Raw genomic sequence first — 16669 nt, 5'->3', positions numbered from 1 at the left:
AGAGAGAGATGTGGAGAGAGATGTGGAGAGAGATGTAGAGAGAGATGTGGAGAGAGAGACGTGGAGAGAGATGTGGAGAGAGATGTGGAGAGAGATGTAGAGAGAGATGTGGAGAGAGATGTGGAGAGAGATGTGGAGAGAGAGACGTGGAGAGAGATGTGGAGAGAGATGTGGAGAGAGATGTGGAGAGAGAGACGTGGAGAGAGAGATGTGGAGAGAGATGTGGAGAGAGATGTGGAGAGATGTGGAGAGAGATGTGGAGAGAGAGATGTGGAGAGAGATGTAGAGAGAGATGTGGAGAGAGATGTGGAGAGAGATGTGGAGAGAGAGATGTGGAGAGAGATGTGGAGAGAGATGTGGAGAGAGAGAGATGTGGAGAGAGATGTGAGAGAGAGAGATGTGGAGAGAGAGAGATGTGGAGAGAGAGAGATGTGGAGAGAGAGAGATGTGGAGAGAGACGTGGAGAGAGACGTGGAGAGAGACGTGGAGAGAGAGATGTGGAGAGAGATGTGGAGAGAGATGTGGAGAGAGATGTGGAGAGAGATGTGGAGAGAGATGTGGAGAGAGATGTAGAGAGAGATGTGGAGAGAGATGTGGAGAGAGATGTGGAGAGAGATGTGGAGAGAGATGTGGAGAGAGATGTGGAGAGAGATGTGGAGAGAGATGTGGAGAGAGATGTGGAGAGAGATGTGGAGAGAGATGTGGAGAGAGACGTGGAGAGAGATGTGGAGAGAGATGTGGAGAGAGATGTGGAGAGAGATGTGGAGAGAGATGTGGAGAGAGATGTGGAGAGAGATGTGGAGAGAGAGACGTGGAGAGAGATGTGGAGAGAGACGTGGAGAGAGATGTGGAGAGAGATGTGGAGAGAGATGTGGAGAGAGATGTGGAGAGAGATGTGGAGAGAGATGTGGAGAGAGATGTGGAGAGAGAGACGTGGAGAGAGATGTGGAGAGAGAGATGTGGAGAGAGATGTGGAGAGAGACGTGGAGAGAGATGTGGAGAGAGATGTGGAGAGAGATGTGGAGAGAGATGTGGAGAGAGAGACGTGGAGAGAGATGTGGAGAGAGAGATGTGGAGAGAGATGTGGAGAGAGACGTGGAGAGAGAGACGTGGAGAGAGATGTGGAGAGAGATGTGGAGAGAGATGTGGAGAGAGATGTGGAGAGAGACGTGGAGAGAGAGATGTGGAGAGAGATGTGGAGAGAGATGTGGAGAGAGATGTGGAGAGAGAGACGTGGAGAGAGATGTGGAGAGAGAGATGTGGAGAGAGATGTGGAGAGAGACGTGGAGAGAGAGATGTGGAGAGAGATGTGGAGAGAGACGTGGAGAGAGAGACGTGGAGAGAGATGTGGAGAGAGATGTGGAGAGAGATGTGGAGAGAGATGTGGAGAGAGATGTGGAGAGAGATGTGGAGAGAGATGTGGAGAGAGAGATGTGGAGAGAGATGTGGAGAGAGACGTGGAGAGAGATGTGGAGAGAGATGTGGAGAGAGATGTGGAGAGAGATGTGGAGAGAGATGTGGAGAGAGATGTGGAGAGAGATGTGGAGAGAGAGACGTGGAGAGAGATGTGGAGAGAGACGTGGAGAGAGAGACGTGGAGAGAGATGTGGAGAGAGATGTGGAGAGAGATGTGGAGAGAGATGTGGAGAGAGAGACGTGGAGAGAGATGTGGAGAGAGATGTGGAGAGAGAGATGTGGAGAGAGATGTGGAGAGAGATGTGGAGAGAGAGACGTGGAGAGAGATGTGGAGAGAGATGTGGAGAGAGAGATGTGGAGAGAGAGACGTGGAGAGAGAGATGTGGAGAGAGATGTGGAGAGAGAGATGTGGAGAGAGAGATGTGGAGAGAGATGTGGAGAGAGAGATGTGGAGAGAGAGACGTGGAGAGAGATGTGGAGAGAGATGTGGAGAGAGAGATGTGGAGAGAGACGTGGAGAGAGATGTGGAGAGAGATGTGGAGAGAGACGTGGAGAGAGATGTGGAGAGAGAGATGTGGAGAGAGAGATGTGGAGAGAGAGACGTGGAGAGAGACGTGGAGAGAGATGTGGAGAGAGATGTGGAGAGAGAGATGTGGAGAGAGAGACGTGGAGAGAGATGTGGAGAGAGAGATGTGGAGAGAGAGATGTGGAGAGAGATGTGGAGAGAGATGTGGAGAGAGAGATGTGGAGAGAGACGTGGAGAGAGATGTGGAGAGAGAGATGTAGAGAGAGAGATGTGGAGAGAGAGACGTGGAGAGAGACGTGGAGAGAGATGTGGAGAGAGAGATGTGGAGAGAGAGATGTGGAGAGAGAGACGTGGAGAGAGATGTGGAGAGAGATGTGGAGAGAGATGTGGAGAGAGAGATGTGGAGAGAGATGTGGAGAGAGAGATGTGGAGAGAGATGTGGAGAGAGATGTGGAGAGAGATGTGGAGAGAGATGTGGAGAGAGAGATGTGGAGAGAGAGATGTGGAGAGAGAGATGTGGAGAGAGATGTGGAGAGAGATGTGGAGAGAGACGTGGAGAGAGATGTGGAGAGAGAGATGTGGAGAGAGATGTGGAGAGAGATGTGGAGAGAGATGTGGAGAGAGATGTGGAGAGAGAGATGTGGAGAGAGATGTGGAGAGAGATGTGGAGAGAGAGACGTGGAGAGAGATGTGGAGAGAGATGTGGAGAGAGATGTGGAGAGAGAGATGTGGAGAGAGATGTGGAGAGAGATGTGGAGAGAGAGATGTGGAGAGAGAGAGACGTGGAGAGAGATGTGGAGAGAGATGTGGAGAGAGATGTGGAGAGAGAGATGTGGAGAGAGAGAGACGTGGAGAGAGATGTGGAGAGAGATGTGGAGAGAGAGACGTGGAGAGAGAGATGTGGAGAGAGATGTGGAGAGAGATGTGGAGAGAGACGTGGAGAGAGACGTGGAGAGAGATGTGGAGAGAGACGTGGAGAGAGAGAGAAGTGGAGAGAGAGAGACGTGGAGAGAGAGAGAAGTGGAGAGAGAGAGACGTGGAGAGAGAGACGAGGAGAGGATTGAATGACACTCCTGATGAGAAAACGGGTTCTCCTGCCTCCCTCACAGAAAACACATCATGGTATTTCCACCACCACGCGGTAGTGACCGAGACAATGATGGAAATAACATAACAGGAGGAAATGGTTCAAATGTGAGCTCCAGGTGTTGACAATGCCGACGCTACTGTACATACTCGACTACCACATGGCGCCCAATGGCACCACAATCCAACATGTACATAATAGCTAGGCAGCGAGAGCCGGCCTATCACCAGGGTTATCAAGTGGACACCTCCCTTCACTGGTGTTTCGTCAAGTTAGGCCCACGACACCTCGGGAAGGCTCAGTGGTTACCCACCCCCCCCCGCCCCCCCCCCCCCCCTCCATGCTAGCTCCCACTTTAAAAAAAATTATAAACTTTTTAAACAAAACAGCACAAAACAGACAAGAGCTTCAGGTACCCAGTAGCGTGGTTGGGGTGGAGCTGGACTCTCTAGCGAGGGTGGCGGAGAGGAGGAGCCTTGCTAAGCTCCAGGCCATCAGGGAAAACCCCTCCCACCCACTATACACAGACTTGGCTGACAGGAGGAGCATGTTCAGTGCTAGGCTCACACTACCTAAATGTAGCTCTGAACGGCACAAGAAGTCCTTCATTCCGACAGCCATCAGACTTTACAATGCATCACTGTGCACATGGTGACAGTTACCATCTTCCTGGACTTTTACTTTTAAAACAACACTGTTCAATATTACACATACTGTAGACTTCTGTATATTTTTACTGTATATTTTTTTTTACTGTATATTCTATTCTATTCTTAGGCAATTTGTTTTGTTATTCTTATACGTGACCTTGTTCTGTCTAAATGTTTAATGTGAGCGATTTGTAGTGTCAAATTTCCCTCGGGATGATTAAAGTATTTCTATTCTATTCTATTCTACCTAACCAGTACCATGGTTAAAATAAGAAGCTAAGACTTCATTAGAGAGCAATGGCTTGTGGGGTGAAATACTTCTTAAGTATGTGTCTTGGGGGCTAGAGGAAACTCGACAGCGCCTTCCAGATGGAAGCTTGTCAAACTCACCATGAAGGGGATGCAAAGGATCAGAAAATATTTGCTGAGCCTTGTCCTTATTCTGAAGTACATATAACTCAGAGTCAGACAATTGTTTTTGTGGTTTCCCTATAACTTTACTGGCCCATGTTAACAATCCTTGCCAGTTTGTTCTTATTCTTGGCCCCAAGGTTTCCATACCAGGTTGAGATATAAAATGTTATAACACGTTCAACAAGACTGGATTGTAGACCAGCTCTAGAATATCCCTACTTACAGCAAAACTATTCTACTTTCTTAGCAGATACAAACGTTGCATAGCCTTCTTAAGAGTATCGTGGTGGTTTAAATGGGATTACACCGTGGTCTTATTACTAAGTACAATAGGATTACATGGTATTATTACTAAGTACAGAAGTGGCACCAAGGCGATGCATGGCTTCTTGCTGTGGCTGTACTCTGGTAAACCGTTGACACGTTGGCCGGTAAGACGGTAAAACTGAAACATCAGACTACCGTGATACTTTCCCCTAAGCGCTGGCGCTGGTCTCTGTCCAGCATCGCTCACAATCCCTTGAGTTATTCCGACAATCAGTCACAACAGTCTGGATATGAGCCACAGAGAGAGAGATGCCATGATGAGGATCACAGGCAAACACTCTAATCCCATCTCTTCCAACGCCCCGCATGTTTTAAATCCACCACATTTGATGACATCCGATACCGAGAAAGTCTGTCCAGACTGAGAAGGATTCCTCGCCCCCAATTACCGGGTATCGTTACCGTCAGAGAGTGGGGGGATAATTACGGACGCGACGTCGAGTCGTCGGGGGCCGCTGCTCCTGCGGTGAGTGTGTGGGGGGGAACAGACAGACTTAAAAAACCCACAGACGCACCGGGAGGTGAAGTCAAATTACAGGTGGAAGGCGTCTCCGATGAGACGGTGTGGGAGGAGGACACAGTAACACATGTCCAGACGCACCGTCCTCTGGTCCCTGGCAGCGGCATCAAAGATGGCTTTGTTTACGCTCCTTCTCCGAGCCTGTGTGGAGGAGCGCCTGGGAATGCACCCTCCTCTCTCCGCTCGGGTGTTGTTGGCGTGTGATAGGGCTGTCGAAATGGGCCAAAAATCGATTTGAATATTCCTTAAAAAAAGGATGATATTCGACGATATTCGAGTATCTATTTTTGCGCATATTTTTATATATATAAAAGAAATACATTTATTTATTATTTTTTTATATAGTTTGTTATTTCTGTTATTGTTGTTGTTGTTACTATGTCCTGTGAAGTCCTGTTTATTGTTGTTATTACTGTATTGTGTTGTCTTGTTTAACTGGATCTGCGCCAAAAACGAGTATACTCCTTATTGCCCGCCATGCGGTCAGCGCCAGAAATGAGTTAACTCGTTTTTGGGTTCGTTATTTCGTTTATTCGCTATATCTATTCATAATTCATAGCTGCAGCCTCTGGTATACCCTTCAGACCCTGTCTGAGCTGGCAGACAGTCAACACCGCCCTCTACTGCCATGCAGAGCTATTGCATCCCATTGTAAATGGGCTGGTGTGTTTTAGGAGCCGATCTGAGCCGGGCGGGCGGGGTTTAAATAATCAGGCGAGCCAGGTCTATACAACAATGGCATCGAACAGTAACCCTGCCCGCCCACCCATATGTAACGGTCGGTAATGTGGTACGGACCTCCACGAGCAGTATTTGGAATGGCGATCAGATAATTGGATTATTTCTTTTGCATTACATCAGATACAAGGTAAGAACACTATATATAAATTTGATCGTTGATCTGATATTTATTTCTACCGCGATCATAGCTATCTGTGTGTAGGTGTATGTGCTTATTACCGTTGACTGCGGTGGGGGGGGGGGTTGGATTACAGTAAAATGCCTTTTTCTCGTCTTTTTCCTGGAATTGCGCAAAAGCACCCAAACCATACTCTATTCAAAACGGTATAAAACGGAAATGTACGGATGAAAAAACTATCTGTTTTGGGCATGTTGACTGGAAGCAACTCACTGACAGTCGACAGCGTTATTAGACCCATAGATATAATATAAGATATATTTTAAGCACTCGCAAATGTCACAGTCTAAAACTATATCCATTGAATAAAGACCTGGCGATGAAGGGGGATCAGTGGCCCCTGCTGCTGGCGGTCAATGTGTTAATGTAAAAAATATATATATATATTTTTACAATCAGTATGTTTATTTTTTATAAATTTTTTATTTTTTAATGTTTTTTTTTAAACAATTCGATTATAAATTCGTTGACAGCCCTAGGGTGTGAGGGCAGTAGAAGGGCCCCTGGTGTGGGTGTGTGAGGGCAGTAGAAGGACCTCTGGTGTGGGCATGTGAGGGCAGTAGAAGGACCTCTGGTGTGGGCGTGTGAGGGCAGTAGAAGGGCCCCTGGTGTTGCTGTGTGTGAGGGCAGTAGAAGGGCCCCTGGTGTGGGTGTGTGAGGGCAGTAGAAGGACCTCTGGTGTGGGCGTGTGAGGGCAGTAGAAGGGCCCCTGGTGTTGCTGTGTGTGAGGGCAGTAGAAGGGCCCCTGGTGTGGGTGTGTGAGGGCAGTAGAAGGACCTCTGGTGTGGGCGTGTGAGGGCAGTAGAAGGACCTCTGGTGTGGGCATGTGAGGGCAGTAGAAGGACCTCTGGTGTGGGCGTGTGAGGGCAGTAGAAGGGCCCCTGGTGTTGCTGTGTGTGAGGGCAGTAGAAGGACCTCTGGTGTGGGCATGTGAGGGCAGTAGAAGGGCCCCTGGTGTGGGCATGTGAGGGCAGTAGAAGGACCTCTGGTGTGGGCATGTGAGGGCAGTAGAAGGGCCCCTGGTGTGGGCGTGTGAGGGCAGTAGGGCTGATTAAAAAAAAAATCGAAGAAAAGAAAATGTGATTTTTTTTAATTATTAAAAACGAAGGTTCGAATGTCCGTTCGAAAAACCCAGACAAAGTTCGAATCCCAAAAACAAGGAACTAAACACGTTTAGCAATTATGCCACAACAATGTGGAATGCCCTACCCACAGCCGTAAAATAATGTGAATCCCTACCCACTTTCAAAACCGCTCTAAAAAAGCACCTACGGGAGGCGGCAATTCGAAACTGTCCCCGGTAAATGTCCAAACTTGAAGCACCTACTGTATAAGACACGTTCCAGTGACCGTCTCACACTTAAAGCACCTATAGGACACGTTCCAGTGACTGTCTCTCACTTAAAGCACCTATAGGACATGTTCCAGTGACTGTCTCACACTTAAAGCTCCTATAAGACACGTTCCAGTGACTGTCTCACACTTAAAGCACCTATAAGACACGTTCCAATGACTGTCTCACACTTAAAGCACCTAGAGGACACGTTCCAGTGACTGTCTCACACTTAAAGCACCTATAGGACACGTTCCAGTGACTGTCTCACACTTAAAGCACCTATAGGACACGTTCCAGTGACTGTCTCACACTTAAAGCACCTAGAGTTTGTACTGAACTTGTGAATCTGCTGTTAGCGTCTCTGCTCCTGACACCTGCAACATCATACAACAAACTCTAAGGCTCAATACTTTGGTCTCCTGTGGTCATTTTAGATCCTTGATCACCAACCAATCTGTAATTGTTTTAAATTGATTGTGCACATTTTTATCATGATTTCACTTATTGTATATTGTATATATCATGTATTTATTATGTTTGTATGCTCAACATCATTGAATGAATGAGTACTGCCTGTTTTATTATCTATTTTGTGCTCGTTTTATACTTATTTTATGTTTGCACTTTATGCATTGCTCTTGATCTGCCAATTTAGTCTTTTTTTATTTTTCTGCTGTGAAGCACTTTGAGCTGCAATGCTTGTATGAAAGGTGCTATACAAATAAAGTGTATTATTTTGACAATTCCAGTTGTTGACGTGTCATTTTTATAGCTAAGTTTTAACACTGAAGTGAAGTCAAACTTGACCAACACAATGGCGAAGTGAATAAGACCAATCAAGAGAACAGGACATATTTTAACCCCCGCCCCCCAATCAGACATTGACAAGCGAGCATTGAGGTTTTCTTTTTTCAGTGAGAATATTCATTGTGCCTGGTTGCTAAGACCCCTGGGATGGGGGTGTCTGTCTAGTATTGTTTTGGGGGGGATGGGGGGCGGGGTGATGGGGGGCGGGGGGATGGGGGGCGGGGTGATGGGGGGCGGCGGCAGGGAGCAAGGGCTGAGTGGAGATTGATGGGAACAGTCAGTCTGTTGGGCTCCCTCCTCAATGGGGCTCCCGCTCTCTCTCTCTCTTCACCAGTCGGATCCTTTGTGGCGTTGAATGAATTATTTGGCTTAAGGGTATCAATGGACGGGTGTGAAAAGACCCTCCAGCTCAGCCCTCCAGAGTCTGCATAGATTAGAGCGTTTAGGGTTATGAAGTAGCGCTCCGTCAGCGCAATCCGTTATCAGGGGTTTGTTTCTAGGCTTTAGGACCGAACCTCTCGCGGGGCGGCAAAGCTCTCATTGTTCATCTCAAACTCCCGAGAGACTCACGTTAAAGTCTAAAGCCTATACTATCAGCGCTATTTAGACGTTACAACCGCTCCAGAGACATCTGGTGTTTATGCGAACGCGACCTGTAGAGACGTTGATTATACGGTCAGGACAGACACAAAGGTAAGAACGGCTTTGTGCTTTAAAATGTACAATTACGCACTAAGGACTAAGGGCCGCGGTGAAAATGACTGGGTCCCCACGGTAGCGGAACAGCAACAGGCCCACATGCCACACACGGCGCCCGTTAAGCCAACCCAAACAAAACAGGGCCGAAGATTGGACTAGTAAACCACATCAGACCGTGTTAAACGGCACGGCACGGTTTTTCCAGGCTGGAGGCCAGAAGTAAACAGGGGAGTCGTTTTATTCCAGGGGGGGGGGGGGGGGGGTGGGGGGGGTTATAATTCATTATGGTTCATTCATGGCCACAAAGACCTCCATAATACAATAACAAGTCTTCCTTCTGCGTGACAGCTGAGAGGGTCTTGACCACTCGCTGTACGCTGACGTCGGGCGGCTTGGCCATCGGTGAAAATAAAGATTAGATTACCGTGTATATATACATATATATATATATATATCCACATCTGTTTTGTATGTACCTGCATAATAATCCTTGTTACATATCTGTAGATACCATATCTATATCTCCTGAATTTCTCCAAGGGGATCGATAAAGGAATATCTTATCTCACCTGTACATATCCCTTACCTATTCCCTTCCCTCGAAGCAACGGTTGTGATTGGAGGATTGAGAAAAGGGGGGCGGGGTTTGCGATTTCACCGTTACCATTATGGCATGCATATTATATCCTTTTAATGTCATCGCAGACCTCACTGGACCCACTAGGTGGCGCTGAGGAGGTTAAAGGGTTAACTGTGCAGCACTGGGGCAGCAGTAAGACCGTGTGTTTATGCCATGTTCTCTCCATAATATAACTGTTATATAATATAATAATATCTCCACCACCCAAACAACTGCCTCTCTGCACTGCTGCGGTCAGGCAAGCGCTACCGGAGTCTCATGGCCGGTACAGAGAGACTCAGAAGGAGCTTCTATCCCCAGGCAAGCGCTACCGGAGTCTCATGGCCGGTACAGAGAGACTCAGAAGGAGCTTCTATCCCCAGACAAGCGCTAGCGGAGTCTCATGGCCGGTACAGAGACTCAGAAGGAGCTTCTATCCCCAGGCAAGCGCTACCGGAGTCTCATGGCCGGTACAGAGACTCAGAAGGAGCTTCTATCCCCAGGCAAGCGATACCGGAGTCTCATGGCCGGTACAGAGAGACTCAGAAGGAGCTTCTATCCCCAGACAAGCGATACCGGAGTCTCATGGCCGGTACAGAGAGACTCAGAAGGAGCTTCTATCCCCAGGCAAGCGCTATCGGAGTCTGGCCAGTACAGAGAGACTCAGAAGGAGCTTCTATCCCCAGGCAAGCGATACTGGAGTCTCATGGCCGGTACAGAGAGACTCAGAAGGAGCTTCTATCCCCAGGCAAGCGCTACCGGAGTCTCATGGCCGGTACAGAGAGACTCAGAAGGAGCTTCTATCCCCAGGCAAGCGCTACCGGAGTCTCATGGCCGGTACAGAGAGACTCAGAAGGAGCTTCTATCCCCAGACAAGCGCTACCGGAGTCTCATGGCCGGTACAGAGAGACTCAGAAGGAGCTTCTATCCCCAGGCAAGCGCTAGCGGAGTCTCATGGCCGGTACAGAGAGACTCAGAAGGAACTTCTATCCCCAGGCCATCAGGAGGCTCAATGACTCTATGTAACACTAACCCATCCATCTACACTCACTGCACACACTCACTTTAAACATTCACCTTAACATTCACTTTAGAATGGGCGGCTGGGTGGCGTAGCGGAGATTGCGCTCGTCACCAATGCAAGAGACTCCGGTCTCGACTCCCCGAGTCAGCATTGCCTGAGGCTTGGGCCAGTCGTCATACTATCTCAATTGGCAGAGGTAGCGGGTGGAAAGTCGATGGGTGGGGATTGGACGTTGTGGACAGCGACTCCTACAGGTCGGTTGGGTGACGCCTGTACAGCAGAGACAGGAAGTACCGGGGGCAGCGTGAGCCTCCCACGCGTTACTCCTCGCCACTGAGAGTCCGCGCTGGCTGGTGAAAAGATGCGACAGGCTGCCTCATCGTGTACCGGAGGGGACACGTGATGCAAGGCTTCTATCCTCCCTACAGCCGACCAGTGGGAGGCATAGTCTAGCAACGTTCAAGACAGGGGAGGGGAGAATTGAAGGGGAGAATTGGCGATACGAAATTGGGATGGGAGAAAAATAGAAAATAGGGAGAAAAAGTGGATAAAAAGAAACATTCACTTTAGACACTTTTTAACAACACACCATATTTTATCTATTTATTACTAGAAGATGTGCACTACATCCATAACTAATTTTAGCATTTTGTACTTTAGTTTTGTGTATTGTATATTTTGTATAGTGTTTGTTCTTTATTCTTTTTTTACTGTATGAAGCACAATCTCACAAGGAGGCTCATACAGAACCAAGCATTTCACTGTAATGTACCTGTACCTTATATGTGACAAATAACACAAAACTTGAAACTTGAACCTGTGATAATAAAGAGTCACACCGCTACAATAACATCCTGATGTTGTGCGAACGTGTAAAGCATCTTCACGTTGTAACGTGTCTGGCTGGCTGTGTGACGTCAACTTGTCAGCAAGAAAATAACCGCACCAGGATATCTTAGCAAGTAGCTAATCAGACGTTCTCAGCTTTTGGGATTTGGTACAAACATAAAACCAGGCCTATGACCATACGATGCCTGGCCATATACGGCATTCATTCAATGTACATATATATATATTATCAACAAATAGTTTCAGACACAAGCCACGTTGTTACTAGAGAACTAGACAAGTTAAGGCTGCTGTCGGACGGCAGGTGGACAGGAAGTGAAGAGAGTCACTGGCTCAAGTGAAATCAAATGAAACCTGTTGCTACATCAGGTACAAACAATGGAGCGCCACCTGGTGACTAAACATGGCACTGCAGCTAAATACCAACAGAATATATAATAGGCACATTGTGTGACTGTTACACCGTGTGAGAGAGAGAGAGAGAGAGAGAGAGAGAGAGAGAGAGAGAGAGAGAGAGAGAGAGAGAGAGAGAGAGAGAGAGAGAATACCTGAGCACTGTGACTGACCCTAAACTAAGAAGATCTTTGACTAGGTACAGACTCAGCGAGCACAGCCTAGCCATCGAGAAAGGCCGCCATAGGCAGACCTGGCTCCCAAGAGAAGACAGACTATGCACCCACTGCACACAAGAAGAGGTGGAAACCGAGCTCCACTTCTTAACAACCTGCCCACTATACCAAGACATCAGAGACATATACTTCCCACAAATTGCAAACACCCAAAGAGACTTTGAAAGCATGGCAAGTAACTCAAAACTCCCATACCTACTGGGAGAAATACAAGAATGTGCAAACACAGCAGCAAGATTTGTGAGCTGCTGTGACAAGAAAAGGACATCCAACGGAATACAACCACCATAAAGACTGTCATCACACACAAAAATCCGTCTGTACTGATTTCTTTTGATTTCTCTGTTTGATTGTTTTGTTTTGTTTGGCTTTGGCAATGTAAACGTATGTTTCCCATGTCAATAAACCCCATTTGAATTGAATTGAATTGAATTGAGAGAGAGAGAGAGAAAAAGAGAGAGACAGACAGACCGAGAGAGAGAGACACAGAGAGCAAGAGAGCAAGACAGAGAGACAGAGAGAGAGACAGAGAGAGAGAGAGAGACAGAGAGAGAGAGAGAGAGAGAGAGAGAGAGAGAGAGAGAGAGAGAGAGAGAGAGAGAGAGAGAGAGAGAGAGAGAGAGAGAGAGTCTCACCTGTAGTGGAGCAGCTCCGCCTCTAGTTGGCGCACGTGCCTCTGGAGACCCGGGACGTGGCCGGCTCGGACCTCCAGCTCCTTCACCTTGGCCAGGCCGCTGAGCACCGCCTGGCGTGCCTCCTCCACCCGGCCCCGCATGCCCGCCTGCTCCCGCCGCAGGGCCAGGTTGCAGTCCTCCAGGGCGGCCCCGGACTCCCTGGTGCTCCGCAGCTCCCGCTCCAGCCTCTGGTTGCGGAGCGCGGCCTCCTCCACCCGCCGGTCCCTGGAGGTCCGGAACAGCTCTATCTCGCGCACGATGACCTGGAGGCTCTTCAGGTCGCTGTAGCCGCCGCTGCCGCCTGTCGTCGTCAGGCTGTGGGCGTGGCTGCTGCTGCCACTCGCGCTCTTCTGGGCCGCCGCCCGCTTCTGGTGGGCGATGAAGCAGCCTCCCTGGGGTTTGTGTTTGGAGTGGCTCTTCCACAGGCCCACCTGAGGCACGCAGGCACAGGGCACACTCGATTAATGGAAATAAAATCGCGATCTCGATTCATAGACCTATGCAGTCTCATTTCAAAATGATGACGATTTTTTAAATTAAAAACAATTTTTAAAAAAACATTTACCTTTTTTTTTTTTTTACTTTACTTTTTTAAATGATGACGATTCTGACTAGAGTTATTTTGTATGTTACAAGAGACTTTTAAGTTTAAGTCAAGCACTTTCATATATGTTATGTTTTAAACTTAAGTCAAGCACTTTGATATGTTATGTTGTCTGTTTAAGAAAGAGTGCAATAAATGATTTTATTGAAAAAATAAGAATCGTGTGAGAGAATCGTGATCTCAATTCTTAGAGAGAAAAATCGTGATTCACATTTGAGCAAGAACCGCCCCAGCCCTACAGGGCAGAGTCAACAACACGCCGGATATGGGGGACGTTTTTCTAATAAATAGCCTGTGATATGAAATTCCAAACCTAGAATGTGGACGGTATAGTTACTGTGGGGGGTGGGGTAGGCTACGTTCATAGTACCATTATTACCTACTACTATTAGGGGTGTAACAAATCAATACACAAAAACCACGGTTCGGTACATACCTCGGTTTTGAAGTCAAGGTTCGGTACGGGTTTTTCGGTACAATGGGGGGAAAGTTTGGCTTTCCATGTTCCACTCAGGGGTGATGTAGTGTGTGTAACTAATTGTACTTGTAGGGCTGTCGACGAATATTCTATATTGAAATGTATAATCGACTTGATTGTGAAAAAAACAGCCCCCGGTGGGCGGTCGTTAGTGGTTAACATACCGTTGTATATTCGGTCGGTACACAGCGTGTACTGAACCTAAGGTCCAGTACTGCAACGGTTCGGTATGGATAGTCCGGATACGTGTACCTTTACACCCCCACCTACTATACTACTGTCTACTCTGCACTCAACACTGCAGCGACCCAAGTTTCAACACTGTTGGATGAACATTGTTACTCAGGTGAAAGAGTTTGTTCCCTTCCTGCTGACTTGTCCTACAGATCCTGTAAGTCGCTTTGGATAAAAGCGTTCAGCTGAATGACTAAAAGTAAATGTAAATGGTCCAAATCAGAGTTTTAAAAGATCAGATTTGATTGATTGATTGAAAGTTGTAATTAGAATGGGTACAGTACAGTACGGCTCAATACACACAATTGTTAAGGGGATGCAGACCAGAGAAAGACTTTCATCTTGTTTACATCAGGGTCCCCCATTTTCAATTCATAATGTAATGTTCTGGGGTTTTGTGTGTCACTCTGTTGGCGGGGGGGGGGGGGGGGGGGGGTTCCCCCCGGGGGATATTTGAGGGGCACCGGAAGTTAGGTTGTTGTCGTGGAATATACGGGAAAGCAGGTAGCTGTGTGTGATGACGAGCGAGGTATTCACCTGTATGTAACCAATACCACTGTAATTAAACAACCCCAAAGAAGCATAAACCCCTCCTCATTCTTCCTAACGGTATGACTGAACGCTACAATAATGACATTTATGACATACACAACATGTAATGTTATGTCTAGTAACATCAGGGACTCATACAGATATACAAATCTAACCTAATCATCTAATCTAATCCTGACATTTATGACATACACAACATGTAATGTTATGTCTAGTAACATCAGGGACTCATACAGATATACAAATCTAATCTAATCATCTAATCTAATCCTGACATTTATGACATACACAACATGTAATGTTATGTCTAGTAACATCAGGGACTCATACAGATATAAAAATCTAATCTAATCATCTAATCTAATCCTGACATTTATGACATACACAACATGTAATGTTATGTCTAGTAACATCAGGGACTCATACAGATATAAAAATCTAATCTAATCATCTAATCTAATCCTGACATTTATGACATACACACAGATATACAGTACTGTTACATTTGTGACATACAAGATATGCAAATATACAGTACTGTTCAGTACAGTACACCAGATTCCTGCATGTGGTTTGGGCTGTTCACCCTGTTAGGGGTGGGGGGGGAACAGATGTGGGCCACTTTTGCCTGCAGTGTGAAGTAGTAGCCCACATGCAGACAGACATGCTGGCGACAACAGAACACCAGCTTCCATCAGACTGCTGAACGTCTACAGTATATAGTTCTGGTGCCAGAGGCCGGACTAACAGACTCCCCTTCCACCTGACGATGGACGCATATCATCTGTATTATTATTATCATTTATATACATATTACAATGGCTGCATATGGATTTTAACATATCATGCTTTTAAGTACTGTAGTTTTAACCCTTTCACTGCCGCACTACCAAACGGTTAACCCTTTCACTGTGACAATATACACATAAGGTTTTCACTGCCACACAACATCAGGTTAACCCTTTCACTGCCACACTACAGAAGGTTAACCCTTTACTATCACAGGCCACACAACATCAGGTTAACCCTTTCACTGCCACACTACAGAAGGATAACCCTTTACTATCACAGGTAGTTTTTTATAGTGGTGTTTTTTTTTTTTTTTTACTGTAGTTTTAATATATAGTGGTGAGTGTCTATGTATTGTGACTGTATGTTTGTCTTTTGCACAAATTAAGTTCCGAAAGGAAAAGTTAAGTAGTTTGAAGTTGAAGCACCGGGCAGCCAGGGACTCACCTGTAGCGCCAGGCAGCGGGCATCACTGCTCTGCAGCGCCGCGCGCATGTCCTCCACCAGCTCCCGCAGGCTGGCGTTCTCGTCCTCCAGCTTCGCCACCCGGTCCTCGGCCTCCTCCAGAGCGACGATCTCCTCGTAGCACTCCCGGGTGCAGGAGCCGTGTCTGCAGCAGCCCGTGGCGCGGTGGCCGTCCTCCTCCGCGGCTCCACCACCACCGGAGGAGAGCAGCTTGTCCCTCCTCCCCCGCCTCCTCAGCGGGCTCCTCAGGCGGATCTGGGTCTCTATGTGCTCGCTGTCTCTGCCCACCAGGAGCCTCCCGTCCTCGTAGAGACACCCGGCTCTGGAGCTGAAGAAGCCGCAGAGCTTCGCGTGGAACTGCCGGAAGGTGAACTCGTCGGGGGGCGGCCGATGGTCCTCCAGGCTCCCGGCGCTGCTGCTGCACTCCGAGTCCGACTCCTCGGTTGCACTAGTATCCAGTCCCAGGACGTCGCACAGGATGTTAAAATCCTCCGCGGGGATCTTGCCGTCGCCCCGGCAGTCCATGTGGTGGAAGATCTCCTGCAGGTACTGGTCCAGACCCGTCGCCAGGACGATGATCTCGTTCTCCACGCCGCGGTCCAGGCCGTAGTGATGCGCCAGGGTGCTGACGATCCACTGGGTCCTGCGCGCCGGGCGGTGGCCGCGGTACGGGTCGTTCGGGTCGAGTTTATCCATTATTCCCAGCGAGAAACATTATATTCCGACCTGAAACTAAAGCAGAAAAGTGTGTTTTTTATTCTTCCTTGACGTCGTCGGAGAGAACAGGCTGCTGCTGCTGCATCCCTGCGTGGAGCTCCTCCGTGGTCTCTCTCTGGACTCTGCAGCGGCGCTGTGCTGCACAAGGAGCGGCTGAGAGACGAGGCGTGTTTGGGGGGTTAAGCTCTGCCCCCAACTCCAGCTCCTCCAGGGGTCTGCTCAAGAATCCAGTTACACACATTAAAAAAGCCCACTCTCTCTTCTCTAGACGTCGTTCCGGGTTCATTCTGTGATTGCACAGACATGACACAGTTATGACCTATTACAAGTTGTAA

General features: G+C 47.9%; 1 protein-coding gene across 2 annotated transcripts in view; it reads right to left on the bottom strand.

Moving 5' to 3' along the window:
- Nucleotides 1-16437, bottom strand: part of efcc1 (EF-hand and coiled-coil domain containing 1) — a 60414-nt gene extending 43977 nt beyond the window's left edge. For both annotated transcript variants that reach the window (XM_084316998.1, XM_084316999.1), the window contains exons 1-2: nt 15600-16437; nt 12457-12926 (exon numbers count right to left, since the gene is read on the bottom strand). In XM_084316998.1, the coding sequence (XP_084173124.1) occupies nt 12457-12926; nt 15600-16313 (1184 nt within the window). In that variant the 5' untranslated portion in view covers nt 16314-16437. The remainder of the gene's footprint in view (nt 1-12456; nt 12927-15599) is intronic.
- Nucleotides 16438-16669: the final 232 nt, after the last annotated feature.

The sequence above is a fragment of the Notolepis coatsorum genome (assembly GCF_963971535.1).
Source record: "Notolepis coatsorum genome assembly, chromosome: 6".
Taxonomy (NCBI): domain Eukaryota; kingdom Metazoa; phylum Chordata; class Actinopteri; order Aulopiformes; family Paralepididae; genus Notolepis; species Notolepis coatsorum.
Note: the sequence above shows the minus strand (reverse complement) of the source record. Positions and strands in the feature narration are given on the sequence as shown.